General features: G+C 39.7%; 1 protein-coding gene across 1 annotated transcript in view; it reads left to right on the top strand.

Annotated features, from left to right (window-relative positions):
• LOC102426895 (adenylate kinase 9-like) overlaps positions 1 to 17,461 on the top strand; it is a 112,034-nt gene that overhangs the window by 33,264 nt on the left and 61,309 nt on the right. The window contains exons 13-17 of the mRNA XM_023747947.1: positions 2,818 to 2,962; positions 9,888 to 9,971; positions 10,062 to 10,160; positions 14,324 to 14,428; positions 15,792 to 15,928. Coding sequence (XP_023603715.1) covers positions 2,818 to 2,962; positions 9,888 to 9,971; positions 10,062 to 10,160; positions 14,324 to 14,428; positions 15,792 to 15,928 — 570 coding nt within the window. The remainder of the gene's footprint in view (positions 1 to 2,817; positions 2,963 to 9,887; positions 9,972 to 10,061; positions 10,161 to 14,323; positions 14,429 to 15,791; positions 15,929 to 17,461) is intronic.

Genomic DNA, 17,461 nt, shown 5'->3' on the forward strand with positions numbered 1-17,461 from the left:
TATATTGTCTACATACAAGTTCTTTTTCTTTTTTATTGAATGTATTGGAGTTACATCAGTTAATAAAATTACATAGATTTAAGGTGTACAATTTCATAATACATCATTTGTATATTGTATTGTGTGTTGACCATACAATTTTTTTTCTTAATCTTCACCCAAGGACATGGTTAGAGGGAGAAAGAGAAGAAGAGAGGGAGGGAGGGAGGGAAAGAGGGAAGGAGACAGAAAACATCAATTGCTTGCCCTCTGTACATGCCCCCACTGGGGATCAAACCTGCAACCCAGGTATGTGCCCTTCCCTGGAATCAAACCAGTAACTTTTCAGTGCACAGGACGATGTTAAATCAACTGAACCACTTCTGCCTGGCTACAAGTTCTTTTTTTATTATAAGCATTATGGGTGTGTCCTATCACTGTGGTTTGGCCTTTCACTGCTTTAATGAAAAATGCATCATACTCTTTCATTTAAAGCTAGTCATTAAGTCCTGCCTATATGGAATGCGAGGGGAATTAGATTCCACCTTCTGTGGGGAGGAGTATTAAAGGATTTGTGGACATGTTTTAAAACCATCACAGTGTGTATCAGACAAAGGAATTACAATTTTAAAATATAAAGAGTTCTTTAAAATCAATATACAGAGGAAGCCGCAATGGAAAAAATATATAGCCAACAGGCAATTTACAAAATAGATACAAATAGCCATTAAGCGGAGAGATGACAAAAAACTAGAGATATGTCATGTCAGCTGTTAGAGTTGAAAGATCACTATTAACGACCCATTTGTGATTAGGATGGGGGAAAGCACATTCTCATACACTGCTGCTAAGGGTATAACCATTAGGGATGGTGATGGAAATAGGTATAAAAGCCTAAAATCCATGCATATCCTTTGAACTGTCAATTCTATTTTATAGAAACTATCAAAGAGATATACATAAGCCCTAGCCGGTTTGACTCACTGAATAGAGCATCGGCCCGGGGACTGAAGGGTCCCAGGTTCGATTCCGGTCAAAGGCATGTACCTTGGTTGCAGGCACATCCCCAGGAGGGGGTGTGGAGGAGGCAGCTGATCGATGCTTCTCTCTCATCGATGTTTCTAACTCTCTATCCCTCTCCCTTCTTCTCTGTGAAAAAAATCAATAAAATATATATATATTTTTAAAAGAGTTATACATAAGTATATTCATCATAGCCTAGTTTATAATATAAAAAACATATATACTTAAGTACATATTATTGGTATTTTAGTTAAATAACTTGTAATATATTTAGCTAATACAGTACTGCACATCCACTAAAAGTAATGGTGTGAATGTATATTTATTGGTATAGAATAAAATAATGTAAGATATTGAAGGAAAAGCAAAATGGAATCTAGAGGTATGGAAATGTTATTTAAATTTAAAAGGCATGTAAAAATCTACTTGTAACAGTTAAATATGAAGAATATTACCTACCTGACAAAAGACTTACGTTCAGAATATATATAAAATTTTAATCCAATTTTTTAAATGGGCCAAAGTTGACACATCTTAAAAAAGGAAGTTAAGTGAGTTACCAAGAAGTGCTAAAAAGAAGCTCAAAATTACTAATGAGTGAGGCAATGTAAATTTAAACTACATCAAAGCCCTTCTTCAGACCCATTAGAATGGTTAAAATGTAAAAGATTCACAAACCAAGTGTTGGTGAGGATGTAGAGTAAATGCAACTTTCACACATTGCTGATAGGAATGCAAACTAGTTCGGCCACTCTGGAAACAGTTTAATTGCTAATTATAAAGTCAAATATACGCTTACCATATGACCCAGTAATTCCACTCCTAGATATTTACCCCAGGGAAATGAAAACGTGTGTTCACAAAAAGACTTCTTCAGAAATGTTCATTACAGTTTTACTGATAATAGCCAAAAAGTGGAAACCACCCAAATGTCCATCAATAGATGAACTAAAAAAAAAAAATATATTCTTACAGTGATACCACTCAGCAATAAAACTGACAGATTACGGACATATACAATTATACTGATGAATCTCAAAAACAATACGATAAAGGGGGAAAGCTTGGAAAAGATTACATAGTAACTTATAAGGAAGCATTAGGGCACTTTGGAGGCGATATAAATGTTCTTATCTTGATTGTGGTTGTTGTTATGTAAACTCATCAAGCTGCATACTTAAAATGGTTACCTTTTATTATATGTAAGTTATACAAAGTTGATTTTTAAAATATATGTAACTTGAAGATATATTACATGATGCATTCATAAATAGACATATAGTCCTACATGAAAAATATGACTGAATTTCTATGAAAGCAAGTGTTGAAAAATCCATGAATTCTGAAAATAACAAAGCTCAAGTAGCATTAAAGATTTGTAAGCTAGCCCTGGCCGGTGCAGCTCAGCTGGTTGAGTGTAGTCCCAAACACCAAAGGGTTGCCAGTTTGATTCCCAGTCAGAGCATATGCCCAGGTTGCTGGTTCGATCCCCTGTCAGGGTGCATACAGAGGTAACTGATTGATGTTTCTCACATCAGTATTTCTCTCTCTCTCTCTCCCTTCCTCTCTCTCTAAAAATAATCAATAAAAAACATATTTCAAAAAATAATATTAAGAAAAAGATTTTTAGGATAGATAGGTAAAGATATAGAAATAGACATAGATACAGATACATAGATATAGATATAGATAGAGATAGAGATAGAGATAGAGATAGAGATAGAGATAGAGATAGAGATAGAGATAGAGATATATACTTATAGGTGAACAATGTGTAACTGTGCTTATGTTGGTTTTCTCAAATATTCTTTGCAGGTAGTTGACTATGCCAAACTTGTTCAGCCACGTTTTGATAAAGCCCTTGATATGTTAAGAAAAAATACTATAGCTGAGGCCACTCAAGAAGCTATTAATACTGTGAGAGATCGGCTCCTCGCAGAAGCAGAAAATAAAAAACAAGGTGATCTGTCTTTTTTATTTTTTTTAATTTTTTTTAAATTAAATCTTTATTGTTCAGATTATTACAGTTGTTCCTCTTTTTTCCCCCCCATAGCTCCCTTCCACCCAGTTCCCACCCCCCCCCCACTCCGCCCTCACCCCCCCCCACTGTCCTCATCCAGAGGTGCACGATTTTTGTCCAGTCTCTTCCCGAATCCCCCACACCCCTTTCTCCCCCAAGAATAGTCAGTCCACTCCCTTTCTATACCCTGATTCTATTATAATCACCAGTTTATTCTGTTCATCAGATTATTTATTCACTTGATTTTTAGATTCACTTGATAGATGTGTATTTGTTGTTCATAATTTGTATCTTTACCTTTTTCTTCTTCTTCCTCTTCTTAAAGGATACCTTTCAGCATTTCATATAATACTGGTTTGGTGGTGATGAACTCCTTTAGCTTTTCCTATCTGTGAAGCTCTTTATCTGACCTTCAATTCTGAATGATAGCTTTGCTGGATAAAGTAATCTTGGTTGTAGGTTCTTGGCATTCATCACTTTGAATTTTTCTTGCCACTCTCTTCTGGCCTGCAAAGTTTCTGTTGAGAAATCAGCTGACAGTCGTATGGGTACTCCCTTGTAGGTAACTGATTTTCTTTCTCTTGCTGCTTTTAGGATTCTCTCTTTGTCTTTTGCTCTTGGCATTTTAATTATGATGTGTCTTGGTGTGGTCCTCTTTGGATTCCTTTGTTTGGGGTTCTCTGTGCTTCCTAGACTTGTAAGTCTATTTCTTTCACCAGGTAGGGGAAGTTTTCTATCATTATTTCTTCAAATATGTTTTCAATATCTTGCTCTCTCTCTTCTTCTGGCAACCCTATAATTTGGATGTTGGTATGCTTGAAGCTGTCCCAGAGGCTTCTTACACTATCTTCGTATTTTTGGATTCTTTTTTCATTTTGCTTTTCTGGTTGGGTGTTTTTTGCTTCTTCATATTTCAAATCTTTGACTTGATTCTTGTGATCCTCTAGTCTGCTGTGGGAACTCTGCATAATATCCTTTATTTCAGTCAGTGTATTCTTAATTTCTAGTTGGTCCTTTTTCATAACCTCGAGGGTCTCACTAGATTTCTTGAGGGTCTCACTACATTTATCGGCGGTCTCACCAGACTTTTTGAGGGTCTTACTGAATTTATCGGCGGTTTCTAGAAAGTTCTTGAAAAACCTTAAAAGTGTGGTTTTGAGCTCTATATCCAGTAGTTTGCTTTTCTCCATTTCGGTCATTTGTGTCCTGTTTCTTTGTCTCCGCATTTTTTATGCTTCCCTGTGTTGATAGAGTGGCTTTCTGTGCTAGGTGTCCTATAGGGCCCAGTGGCTCAGCCTCCCCAATTACCTGAGGTGGACACTCTTGGTGCACCCCCTTGTGGGCTTTGTGCACAGTCTCATTGTAGTTAAGCCTTGATTGTTGTAGGTATCACTGGGAGGAATTGACCTCCAGGCCAATTGGCTGTGAGAATCAGCTGTGTCTGCAGTGGGAGAATTTCTGTGCTGGAGACACCCCTCTGGGGCAAGACTTGCTTCAGTGGGGTTTTGGTGCTCACTGAGTCTGCCCCTTGAGTGTGTCCCTTATGGATCCAAGGAGCTGCAATCTGGATGGTCCCACTCTGACCACTGGGCACACTGGCTCCTGGATCTCTAAGGAGGTGCTAATCTAGCCTCTGCCTGAGGCTACCCAGCAGGAGCTTAGCTGTGAAGCAATGCAAGTTGCCGTGGGGCCTTGGGCCAGCTGCAGTTTGTTAGGTAATTTTCAGATTGCAAAGAGCCAGGCCTTTCATATGTAAAAGCAGGCACACAGCTTGGGTGGGGCGGGGGTCCCAGGGGATCAACAGGGCTGAGCAAGCAGCTATGCCTGCCCTCAGAGGCCCCACTTCTCAGTGTCCTGGCAATCGCTGCAAGCACCTCCAAGAGAAAGCTGCCCTCGAGTTCCGACCGATGCCAGACAGTCCAGTTTCTCCCGTATGAGTCTGGGTCCCCAGAGACTTGCCCGGAACTTGAGCTCAGAGCTTGAGACTCCCTCCCGATTGAAAAAGACAATCGTGTCCTCAGCCGCCAGCTCTCTCCGCATACACCTCCGCACCTTTGTATTTACTTCAGCATCGCACCTCCTCTGAGTCTCAGTATGCTTTTCTCTTTCCTTCTAGTTGTAGAATTTCCACTCAGCCAGCCTTCCTGTGGTTCTGGATGATGTCCGTTTTGTCTTTTAGTTGTTTTTTGAAGTGGTTGTGCGAGGCAGCAATTTCTGGTGTTTACCTATGCCGCCATCTTGGTTTCTCCTCTGATCTGTCTTTTTTAAATGTGTTTTTTAAGGTTGGGTTAACAATTAAGCCTGGCTACCTGCTGGCAAGGACTTGTGTGCTCATCTTGATAGCTCTGGTACCTTACACCTTAATAAGCGGTTGAATAAATGAGTCTACATCAACCTGATTCATAAACAGAAAAGATTTCAATTCTAGACTTCTAAGGAAAGGAAACTGAAAGAGCTTTCAGATTTAGATTGCATTGCTTTTGTGAGTCTGCCTGCTGGCCAAAGACTGAGCATAATTTATACCTTTATCTACACCAGTCATGATACCACCCTCCACCTGACTCATGGAGTTTGAGTTTTTGCTGCTATCATTGCTGTTTTAGGCTTGTATGCTAGCTCTGATTATAAATCAGATTGTTCTATTTGGGAACTATTAATTTTAAATTCAAAAGGCCATAAGGCAGTGAAACTAAAAGAAGCCTTAAGATCAATTAACGTAACTTTACAGATGAGAAAACTGAGATGGTTGAAGGTTAAATGGCTTCCTAAAACTCACCCAGATAGTAGCATAGCTGAGACTTAAACCCTGGTTCCCAAAGTTCCAGTGTTCTTTCTCTTGACCATCTGCTTCTTCCTATACCTCACTTCTTATTATCCTATATAATAAAAGCCTAACATGCTAAGTGTCTCATCATCCAGTTGACCGTTCAGCCAATCAAAGCGTAATATGCTAATGATATGCTAAGGCTGCTCAACCTCTCGCTATGATGTGTACTAACCACCAGGGAGCAGATGCTCTGACCGGTAGGTTACCTTGCTGCTGGGATCTGGTGGATCGGGACTGAGTGAGATGGGCCAGAGATGCCCTGGAGCCCTCTCGTGGTTCCTCTCTGGCTGGCCAACCTCCCACATCCCTCCCTGGCCCCAATCGTGCACCAGTGGGGTCCCTTGGCCTGGCCTGCACCCTCTCGCAATCTGGGTCCCCTCAGGGGATGTTGGAGAGCTGGTTTCAGCCCGATTCTGCAGGCCAGGTCAAGGGACCCCACTGGTGCATGAATTCGTGCAATGGGCCTCTAGTATATTTAAGAATAGACACAGGGTTTGGGGTTTTTTATTTTTTTTTTAAATATATATTATTGATTTTTTACAGAGAGGAGGGGAGAGGGATAGAGAGTTAGAACCATCGATGAGAGAGAAACATCAATCAGCTGCCTCCTGCACACTCCTCACTGGGGATGTGCCCGCAACCAAGGTACATGCCCTTGACCGGAATTGAACCTGGGACCCTTCAGTCCGCAGGCCGACACTCTATCCACTGAGCCAAACCAGTTAGGGCGGGGGTTTTTATTTTCTGTTTTTCTTAAGGAAGAATGAGATTTTTCATTTCATGGCTCTTTTTGAAATTCATTGATTGGTTTTGGTAGAATTTATGTCTATAGGTGGCACCCTTGTAACTAGTCACATTGGAACACATGGAAGTTGCTTAATATCTAAACATCTCACTTAGTGCAATACCCACAATGCAGCACTTGCTATATAATACATGGGATATTTCTCACTTTCAAAGACCTGGAAACAAAATTTTTGATTACCTCCAGTGTTTTAGACTAAATTCAGCCACCACTGTTTGGATTTCCAGAAGCTATGGCAATGTACTGTACTCTAGTAGAGCCATCACTGCCTCGATTCTAAATATTCTTTTTCTAATAAAGTTTTTCTCATTACAAAAGTCATATTGGATCTTATTTATTGGGCATTTACTGTACATTGAGGCTATGCTCAATGCATTGCATGCATTCCCCTACTTAATTCTCATAACAAGCCTATTAGGTAGGTATTTTTATCTCTACTTTCAGTACATGAAGAACCTAAGGCTTAGGGGGGTTAAGGTATTTGCCCACAGTTGACAGCCAGCAAGTGATTGGGATTCAGATCTACTGTGATTCGAATCAAATTTGTGCTCCTATCCTCTATGTCTCTCAAGGGCTCGCAGAAAACTGGAAAGAGCAGTGATACCCCAGAGCTATCCTGTTAAGAATTGGATGCATTCTTTAGCCCTCTCTTTTTTCTATTCATATTGGTAATAATTAATTGTGATTCTATGGTATATGTAAAATTGCATTCTTTAAAAATAATTCTTTCTAATTAATATGTAATTATTGTAATAAATTATATGTTAGATGAAGATTTAAGTTAATTATTTCCAGATGGTGGTGAGCCAATTTTATAAATAACATTTACTAAATTATGCATATTTTTACTACAGATTTGAAATGCCATCTTATTAATATTAAGCTCATTGTAAAATTCTGAATTTTCTATTCTTTTCCTCTTTCTATTACAACCTTTAATATAGAATATAGTTATTAAAACTTTATGACGCATTTTAATCTAGTAATATAAGTTTCTCCTCAAAACATTTTGTTTTGAAATTATTCCTGGGTATTCTTTCACTTATTCCATAAAATGAGTGCTTAGTGTGTGCCAGGCTTTGGGATATATGTAGAATTTTGTCAAGTTCTACAACAAATCCCAGTGGAAGAAATTGTGTTCCATTAAACAATAATCTGACAATAATTAGCATCTTTATTATTAAATCTTCTCATAGAGACAGATGAAATCTCTTTTTTGTCTAATATTTGTATCCTTCTTTAACAAAAATATACTTTTCTTAATTTTATTCCTAGATATTTTGTTACTATTGAATGAGATAATTTTTCTATTCATTTTCTAGTTCATTACTACCAGAATATTAGAAAACGTTTAATATTTGTTTGTAACTGTCCACCTTATTAAATTTACTTGCTGGTTCTTATAGATTTTTTAGTGGAGTCTCTGGAGTTTTGCAAATAATCAGTTATATCATTTAGAGAAGAGGTATAGTTTCAACTCCTCCTTTCCCGTTATTCGTGCTTATTTCCTTTCTTGACTAATTATGTGCTAGGAATTCTAGAAGGATGTTATTAATAGTGGGAGTGACAGAGGACCTCTTCAAATGGGTCCTTTCCAATGTTTCTTCCTAAGGTTATTAAGTATTTTCATCTGGAATGGATGTTGATTACCAAGTGCCTTCTTGGCACCTATCAAGGTAATCATGAAGTTTTTAATCTTTTGACCTATTGATTTCTCAATTATGCTAATGTATTTTCCAACATTAAACCATTCTGATAGTTCTGAAATAAACCTTACTTGGTCATGGTATATTATTCTTACAACATATTTTTTCTTTTGATTTTTAATCTAGGATATTTTTTTTACACTTACAAGTGTGGTTGTATATAACATTTTCTTTTTTGTGTGCTCTATTTTCAGATTTTACTATCAGGGTTTCACTAGCTTTTTAAATAAATAGAGAAGTTTCCCATCATTTTTATGCTTGAAACGACTTAAGGAGCAAGAAAATTACTTCTTCTTACATGGCAGTGTGAGCTTTTGCTACGCAAGAATACAGCATTGACTAATAAATCTGCTTCTCTTCTTTTTCATTAGCCTATAAACAAATGAGAGTCCAACATGGTGCCTAAGGGATTATAAAAAATAACAACAAAAAGACCAGCATTGAAATTGCATTCCATCCAGATGATCATCCAGATGATGCAGAATGAATTTATATTTTTAGTATACCATCTTCAAAATGCAAACCAAAATTAAAAAAAATATACGCATAGAGAAGTCACAAAACAAAGCTTGAGACTATTTATCCAGACTACTAAGATGGCTTGCTATTCAACCTATTTGAGGCTGGACAAAATGAATTCATTAAATCCTTCAACAAACTCTAGAGTACCTACTTTGTGTTGGGCACTGACCTACAGGAGGTGAACAAGACACATGAAGCTCCTGTCTTCATGGTGGTTACACATTGAAGGGGGTAGAGGGCCAAAAAAACCCACAAACTGGTAGAAAAAATATATAACACAGTAATGGGGTAGGTGGTGATTGGGGTAGAAGTGCTGGGGTATTAGGGTGACTAAGGAAGACCTCATTGAAGAGGAGACATTTAACAGAAATCTAGATCAAAAGAGGGAGTTAACCAGGGTCCTGGAGGAAGAAAAGTGATGTATTGTCTCTCGAAATCTGTAGTGATTCCTTTTACATTACATTATGGCATAAAATCATAGATTTTAAAGCATTTCACAAATTGCCTTTTTACACCAGAATATAAAAATAGATGCTATCTCTCATATGCTACAAACTTAAAAGCTTCTTTTGAAATTCACTAATTATTCTAAATCTAATAGGGTTAACCTTTCTTAAAATTTAAAAAATTATAATACTTTTGCTAGTGAATTTTACTCCAATATATTAAGAAAAATTCACAAGTGGAGAGTATTGAGGTTTTCAAACATAGAAAATTATAGACTAATACAGAAGATGGCAGCTAGCATGGAGCAGGCTTCCTGAAAGCCAAGCATTTTCTAAATTGCCATCATCCATTCTTGTATTTAATCCTCACAACATTGCCTTGGGTTGGATGGTGTTCATTGTGCAAAGTAGAAATTGAGACAAGGAGATCAAAGCCATGCTGACTGAGTCAGCACTCACACCCAAGTCTGTCTGACTTTAAAGCAGAGAAGTGAATCATTATTCCTGTCTCCTTACCCTAACCTACCTTCTGCTAACACAGCCAATTATTATCTTTCAGCTTTAAAAGACAAGGAAAGAGAACTTAAAATGAAGGAGTATAATAAAAGCTTCGGAGAGACACGCTCTTCACTTGATGTCGAAGGTAAAGAAATATATTGCTACTGCTGTATTAGCCAAAATGTTTCTAATATAAACAGGTTAGCTGATAAAGCATGTTATTCTTCCACTGCAGGGCTCATTCTGGAATCCCAAAGAGCGAGCACTGTAGAGGACAATGAAGAAGTCAAAATGAAGTTGGATAGTGATCCAACTGTTAAAACTGATCAAGATGGTAACAAAATGAGCTGTTAATGCCATGCTTATGGGTCTAACTTTCATTTTATTTCATATTTTCTCATGTTTAGATTGAAGCTTAAAATACCCCCAAAATTGGAACATTCAGGGAAAAAAGACTAAGTTTCTCTGTTACAGATTTAAGCTGTAGAACCAAACTAGATTTACTGGGATGAAGAAGAAAATACAGAAACTGAGGAGTCTAATATGATTAGAACCGCCCCAAATTTCTCAAAATGTTTCTAAACATAACACAATTATTATTATGTAACTAGAGGCCCGGTTCACAAAATTTGTGCACAGGTAGGGTCCCTAGGCCTGGCTGGCGATCAAGGCCGATCAGGTTCCCCGCCTCCCTGCCTCCCCGCCTCCTCCTCCCCTTGCCACCCACGTGGTTCCCTCCCTCCCTCCCCACCTTCCCACCACCTCCTTCCCTCACTCCCTCAGCGCCCTGCCACCACTGGTTGCCTGCCATGTTTTACACTGCCCCCAGTGGTCAGTGCATGTCATAGCAAGCGATTGAACTGTTGTCCCAGTTGAACTCTCAAAGGGACACTTTGCATATTAGCCTTTTATATATATAAACTAGAGGCCCGGTGCACAAAAATTTGTGCACTCGGGGGAGGGGGGGGCGTCCCTCAGCCCAGCCTGTGCCCTCTCGCAGTCTGGGACCCCTCAGGGGATGACCACTTGCTGGCTTAGGCCTGCTCCCCAGGGGATTGGGCCTAAGATGGCAGTCAGACATCCCTCTGGCAGCCCGGCAGCCCACAGGGGATGTCCACTTGCCAGCGGGAAGCAGACCTAAGCTGCAGTCAGACATCTTTAGCACTGCTGAGGAGTCAGGAGAGGCTCCCACCACCACCGCTGTACTGGCAGCCATCAGCCTGGCTTGTGGCTGAGCAGAGCTCCTCCCATGTGAGACCGCCCTGACCACCAGACGGCAGCTCCTGCATTGAGCGTCTACCCCCTGGTGGTCAGTGTGTGTCATAGTGACTAGCCATTCCCAGTCTTTCTGCTGTTAGGGTCAGTTTGCATATTGCCCTTTTACTATATAGGATAGAGGCCTGGTGCATGGGTGGGGGCCGGCTGGTTTGCCCTGAAGGGTGTCCCGGATCAGGGTGGGGGTCCCGCTTGGGTGCCTGGCCAACCTGGATGAGGGGATGATGGCTGCTTGCAGCTGGTCACACCCCCTTCAGGGTGGGGGTCCCCGCTGGGGTGCCTGGCCAGTCTGGGTGAGGGGCTGAGGGCAGTTTTCAGGCTGGCGGGTGACTGAAACTCCCAACCTCTCCTTTTCTTCTTCTTTTTTTTTTTATTCTGGGATTTATTTACCTTCTATGGCTGTCACTGGAGCTGAGAGCAGGCTTTAGCTCTGAGGCCAGCTCCAGCTTGAGGCCTTTGCTGCTGAAAGCAGGTATCTGGGATTTGTTTAGCTTCTATAATTGAAACACTGTTGCAGCTCCAGTTCTGAGGCCTCTGCTGCTGAAATCAGGTATCTGGGGTTTGTTTGGCTTCTATAATTGAAACACTGTTGCAGTCCTGCTCGCTGAAGCCCGGATGGCTGAAAGCAGATATCTGGGGTTTGTTTAGCTTCTATAATTGCAACATTGTGGCTTAGAGTGCAGCTTAGAGCCGGGCTGCGGCAGGCGGGGAACCTTGGCTTCCTCCATCACTGGAGCAAGCAAGCCTCCTGTTCACTTCAGCTGCGTGGCTGCCAGCCACCATCTTGGTTGGCAGTTAGTTTGCATATTGCCCTGATTAGCCAATGGGAAGCATGTCGGAGGTATGGTTAATTACCCTATTAGACTTTTATTAGATAGGATAATAAATTATTTCATAAAAGTTTTCTATTTCCTTTATTGTGTTCAAATCTAACCATCATAAACACAGAGTTTTAGCTGTGAAGTGTTATCATTTGGTGCTATTTACCCCAATAAAGTTTTTCCATGCATATCTTTTTTTTTAATATATATTTTTTAATTGACTTCAGAGAGGAAGAGAGAGATAGAAACATCAATGATGAGAGAGAATCATTGATCTGCTGTCTCCTGCATGCCCCCTACTGGGGGTTGAGCCCACAACCTGGGCCTGTGTTTTGACGGAGAATCGAAACTGAGACCTCTTGGTCCATGGGACGACACTCAATCCACTAAGCCACCACAGCCTGGCTCTGTGAATATCTTAACATAATTTAAAGCATACAGTGTAAACTATTTTCACCTTTTTTGATTTATAATGTAACATTTAATTACATTATTTCATTAGGAGATATTTTAACCCTCATTTTCAATTGCTGCACGATTTCACTATTTATAGGTAATAGTTCTAACTAGTTCCTTATGTTGGAAACTGGTAATTTTTCTGATTCTTTTGCTCCTAAAAGTAATGTTGCAATTAATTTTTTTACATAAAGTTTCACCTGCAAGTTGACATAAGTGGAGTAACTGGTTCAGTGAGTATGAACCAGAGTCAAATTGCTTTGCATAAAAGTTGTTCCAACTTATGTTCCCCTCAGTAATATACAAAGTACATGTCATTGTTTCCTCAATATTTTCTCTTTTTAGATACTATTTTAATTTTTAAATTCTTTTTTAGGTTTAATATTTGTTAACCATTTATATTTCTTCTTTTCTGAGGTGACCATTTTCTCTTTGCCCATTTTTATAAGTTGTATCAGTTATATCAGTGGTTCTCAACCTTCTGGCCCTTTAAATACAGTTCCTCATGTTGTGACCCAACCATAAAATTATTTTTGTTGTTACTTCATAACTGTAATGTTGCTACTGTTATGGATCGTAATGTAAATATCTGATATGCAGGATGGTCTTAGGCGACCCCTGTGAAAGGGTCGTTCGACCGCCAAAGGGGTCGTGACCCACAGGTTGAGAATCGCTAAGTTATATGGTTTCTATATAAGCTTTCTATATTAGTCACTTATTTTTCATATTCTTTTTCAAAATTGGGTGATTTGTCTTTTAAATTACCTTGCTGTTTTTGAAGTAGAGGAATGTTTTATATTTTCGTGGTCAAATCATCATTTTCCCTTTGTTGATTAATTCCATTTACTTTCAGGTTTAAAAAGTCTTCCTCTCAACCAGAGGTGTAATATATACTTACACTCCTTTTTTTCTTAAATTCATCCAACCTTTTGTGGGTAGTTCTTAAGTATATCTACTATTTATTTTGTTCTATAATGTAGAGCTGATATCTTTTGTTTGGTTCCTGCTCCTGAATCAGACAGATGTGTGCTTGTCTGGTGTATATTTCAGGCTTAGTAGGAATTGAACCAGGTACTGTCAAAAACTTAGGTATGGCCCTCTCCCTCCCCTAACACACACACATACACACACATCTTAAAAGTTTGGCCAAGTGACTTCTGGGAGTTAGTTGCCAGCTAATACAGTAAGTGAGCCCCACCCCCATGCTGTCCGTTCCCTCCTTGGGGGAGGCAGTCCGAGGTAGAGCAGACATCAGTGCCTCTACCCACTGCTGGAGGGATGTCAGTACTGCCAAGGTTCCCTTGTAAAAACGCACCCTCTCTGCCCCATGCACCTGAGATAAACACAGCCTTGATCTCTGGAAGGGAGTTGATAAATATTTATTTCAATTTAGATTCACTGGCATTATTGGAAACTGAAATTCCTCTTGATTTTATTATTGGTTAATTAAATCATCTTTATTTTCTACTGCTGATAGATATGTTTACCTGTCTTATTATTATGGTTATTATTTTAACCATTAAAGATTTAGGAACATAGTCTTAGCTACTTTGGATCAATGGATCGAGTGTCAGCCTGTGGACCAAAGGGATCCCGGTTCAGTCCAGGTCAAGGGCAGGTCCCTCGGTTGCAGGCTCCTCCCCAACCTGGATCCTGATTTGGGCTCATGCAGGAGGCAACCAACTGATGTGTTTCTCTCTCATCGATGTTTCTCTCTGTCTTCCCCTCTCTTCTGCTCTTTCTAAAAAAACCAATGAAAAAATATCCTCTGGTGAGGATTAACTACAACAACAACAAAAATTAGGAACATAAATCCTGGATACCAAGACCCATGATCTTGTTTGGGAATCACCTACAATTTAATAATGTTCTTTAGGTTTTTTTTTAATTTTTATTTATTTATTTATTTATTCATTTATTTATTTATTTTGTTATTGTTCTTTAGGTTTGAACAATGTTTTATTCACAGATGAAAGAGAACCTAGTGAACCACCTGTAATTAAAATAAGTTTACAAGACAGTCAAGAGCTAAACTTGGATTTTAAAAAAGGTAAATTAATATTTGGGTAATTTGGTTCTCTTAGATTGTGGATCTAAAAATTACAATAATTCCTTCAGAATTTGGAAGCAGAAATATGTCATTTTTTTAAAAAAAATCATTAATATGCAACTTACTATATCTTAAAGGCTACACTATTATAAACAGATATGCAGGAACACAGAAAAATATTATGTGTTATATTGTTTTGGTGAAAAAGAACATTGGGAAGACAGGAAATCTGTCTGTCTGTTCTGCCATCCCTGGCACGTGGCTACCATACAATTCACAATATGGCTGCTGGTGCTCCAGCCATCACATCAGTGTGCCTCACAGGAAGAGAGAAAGACAAGGACACAAACTGGCACTCCCCCCAGCTGAGTGATTCCTCTTTACAGAGATCACAGAGAGGCTCACCAAGTAATTCTGCTCGCATCTTAATCATGGGCCACCCAATTTATGAGGGAAGTTGGACGATGCAGTGTTTCTAGCTGGGCACATTGCTGACCCCAACGGAATCAGGGAAGTTACTAAGGAAGAGGAGAATGGATGGATATTGGGTGGAAACTAGCAGCTTTTAGCACATTTAGTACCTTTACTGGCTACATCTGCCTCACCAGCCCCCCTTCCCAAGACCACGGGTCCTTGCTTCTCCATCACTGAGAACAGATGTCTCACTTCATGGCAGGGCGGGCAGCAGGCAGCTGCTCTTCGAAGGCCCTTTGGAGGTTTTCTGGGCTGGGATCCACTGGGCTCTGGCGGGCGACTCTGATGCAGGGAGCCTTGGGGCAGCAGCTCAGGAGGCACCCCTGGAAAGACAGAGGGAGAGGAGTCAGGCCGAGCTGCCAACCACCTGTCTCACTCACATCATGCTGCTGCCTGTGAGCCAACTCAGCCGTGTAAGGAGACACTCCGGATGCCACGAGGGCAAGAATCAAGTGTAACACTTGAGAAGCCAGACTGTGTCACCCTTTCTTCTGTCCCTTGAACTTGCCTATTTCCTGTCTTCTTATTGACCCGTGTAGTCTCATGCTTGAAGTTGGAAGTATTCACCTAGAAGTTCCCTAGATACTTCTGTTTTCTGGAATCGTTTGGTGCCTACCCCTTCGCCCTGGCTTTCTGGTTTTGACTCCTGTGACTTCTTGCCTCATTCACTTTTATTCTGATGTATTGGCTCTAAGCCACTGCTCTGATATTTTGTGATTCCTGACCTGACATTTCCTTCCAAGTCTATTTCCCCTTTCTTCCAGCATGTGAATGCTAACACAAAGATCGCACTTTGTTGGGTCAGGTATTAGCAATCGTGCTCTGTTGCAAATAGAATTGTCTGCTAAAAGTATTAATAGCGTTAGCTTATTAACTTGTTTTATGTTAGACTCAATAGAAGAGGTAACTGCAGATCATCCAGAGGTCCTTTCTGTAATAAATGACTTGTTGAAAATAACAAAGGATATGAACTTTGAACATCCATATGAAAAATATGCTGAAATCTTAGAGGAAGTCCTGGAAGAGGTAAGAAATCTAGGCTGTTCATTTATATCACTAATTTAACAGAAACGGAGAAAATGTCAACCTAGTATATATATAATTAATTTAGTCTCATTTGACAGTATTAAAATCTGTAGCTTTCAACATTCATGTGCATTTTATAGTCAACATTGTTATGTGTAATGTACCTCAGTTTATAATTGCTTAGGCTCTTTGGTAATTTTTATTTATCAACAATTATGCTATATCATTTCATAGCTTTGAAATTAATTCTTTTTATTTTAAATTCTTTATTGTTGAACGTATTACATGCCTCCTTTTTAATTTAATATACTTTTTTATTGTTGATAGTTTTACAGATGTCTCCTATTCTTCCCTTGGACCACCCCTCTTCCCAGCCCCCACCCACCCCTCCAGATCTTCACTACCCTATTGCCCGTGTCCATATGCATAACCCATGAATGCAGACAATAGGGTGGTGAAGGCTGGAGCAGAACCCCGTTGGAGGAGGGCAATGAGGGGGGAAAAGAGGGGACATCTGTAACACTCTCAATAATAAAGACTTTTAAACTTTTTAAAAGTTTATTCCCGCCTTGACCGGTTTGGCTCAGTGGATAGAGCGTTGGCCTGGGGACTGAAGGGTCCCAGGTTCGATTCCAGTCAAGGGCATGTACCTTGGTTGCAGGCACATCCCTGGTGGGGGGTGTGCAGGACGCAGCTGATCGATGTTTCTCTCTCATTGATGTTTCTAACTCTCTATCCCTCTCCCTTCCTCTCTGTAAAAAAATCAATAAAAATGTTTTTTAAAAAAAGTTTATTCCTTATTCTCTTTGACCTAAAAACACATTTTCTAGGAATCTAACCTAAAGAAATATATATTTGGACAAAAATTTATATGTACAGATATTCATCACATGAGCTCAATGTTATAATAAAATTATAAATTATATAAATATTTAACAGTAAGAAGATGATTAAACAAATTAAGACTTACTCATTACTCATTAGATAAAATACAATAAAATCATTAAATTTTTTTCCAAAAAAGTGAGATGGGGAAACTATATGTTGATATTGGTTTAATTTTCATATCTTTGAAACTTGGATAGTAAAATTTTTATGAATCATTTCTATTTTTTCCATATTTATTGATAAATAATTGACGTATAATGTATTAGTTTAAGGTGTACAACATAATGGTTTGGTATATATACTAGAGGCCCAGTACACAAATTCGTGCATGGGTGGGGTCTGGCCAGCCCGCCCCCGATCAGGGGGTGGGAGGGCCAATTGGGGGCAGGGTTGGCTGGGGTGTGGGGCCACGAACAATGGGCCAGGCTCGCGCCCTGGTGGAACTCCCGGTCCAGGGGGAAATTTGCATATTAGCCTTTTATTATATAGGACTAGAGGCCTGGTGCACAAAAATTTGTGCACTCTGGGGGGGGGGGGAGGTCCCTCAGCCCTGTCTGTGCCCTCTCGCAGTCTGGGACCCCTCAGGGGATGACCACCAGCTGGCTTAGGCCCACTCCCCAGGGGAATGGGCCTAAGCTGGCACTC

This window comes from Myotis lucifugus, unplaced genomic scaffold, assembly GCF_000147115.1.
Source record: "Myotis lucifugus unplaced genomic scaffold, Myoluc2.0 scaffold_1071, whole genome shotgun sequence".
NCBI classification, from domain to species: domain Eukaryota; kingdom Metazoa; phylum Chordata; class Mammalia; order Chiroptera; family Vespertilionidae; genus Myotis; species Myotis lucifugus.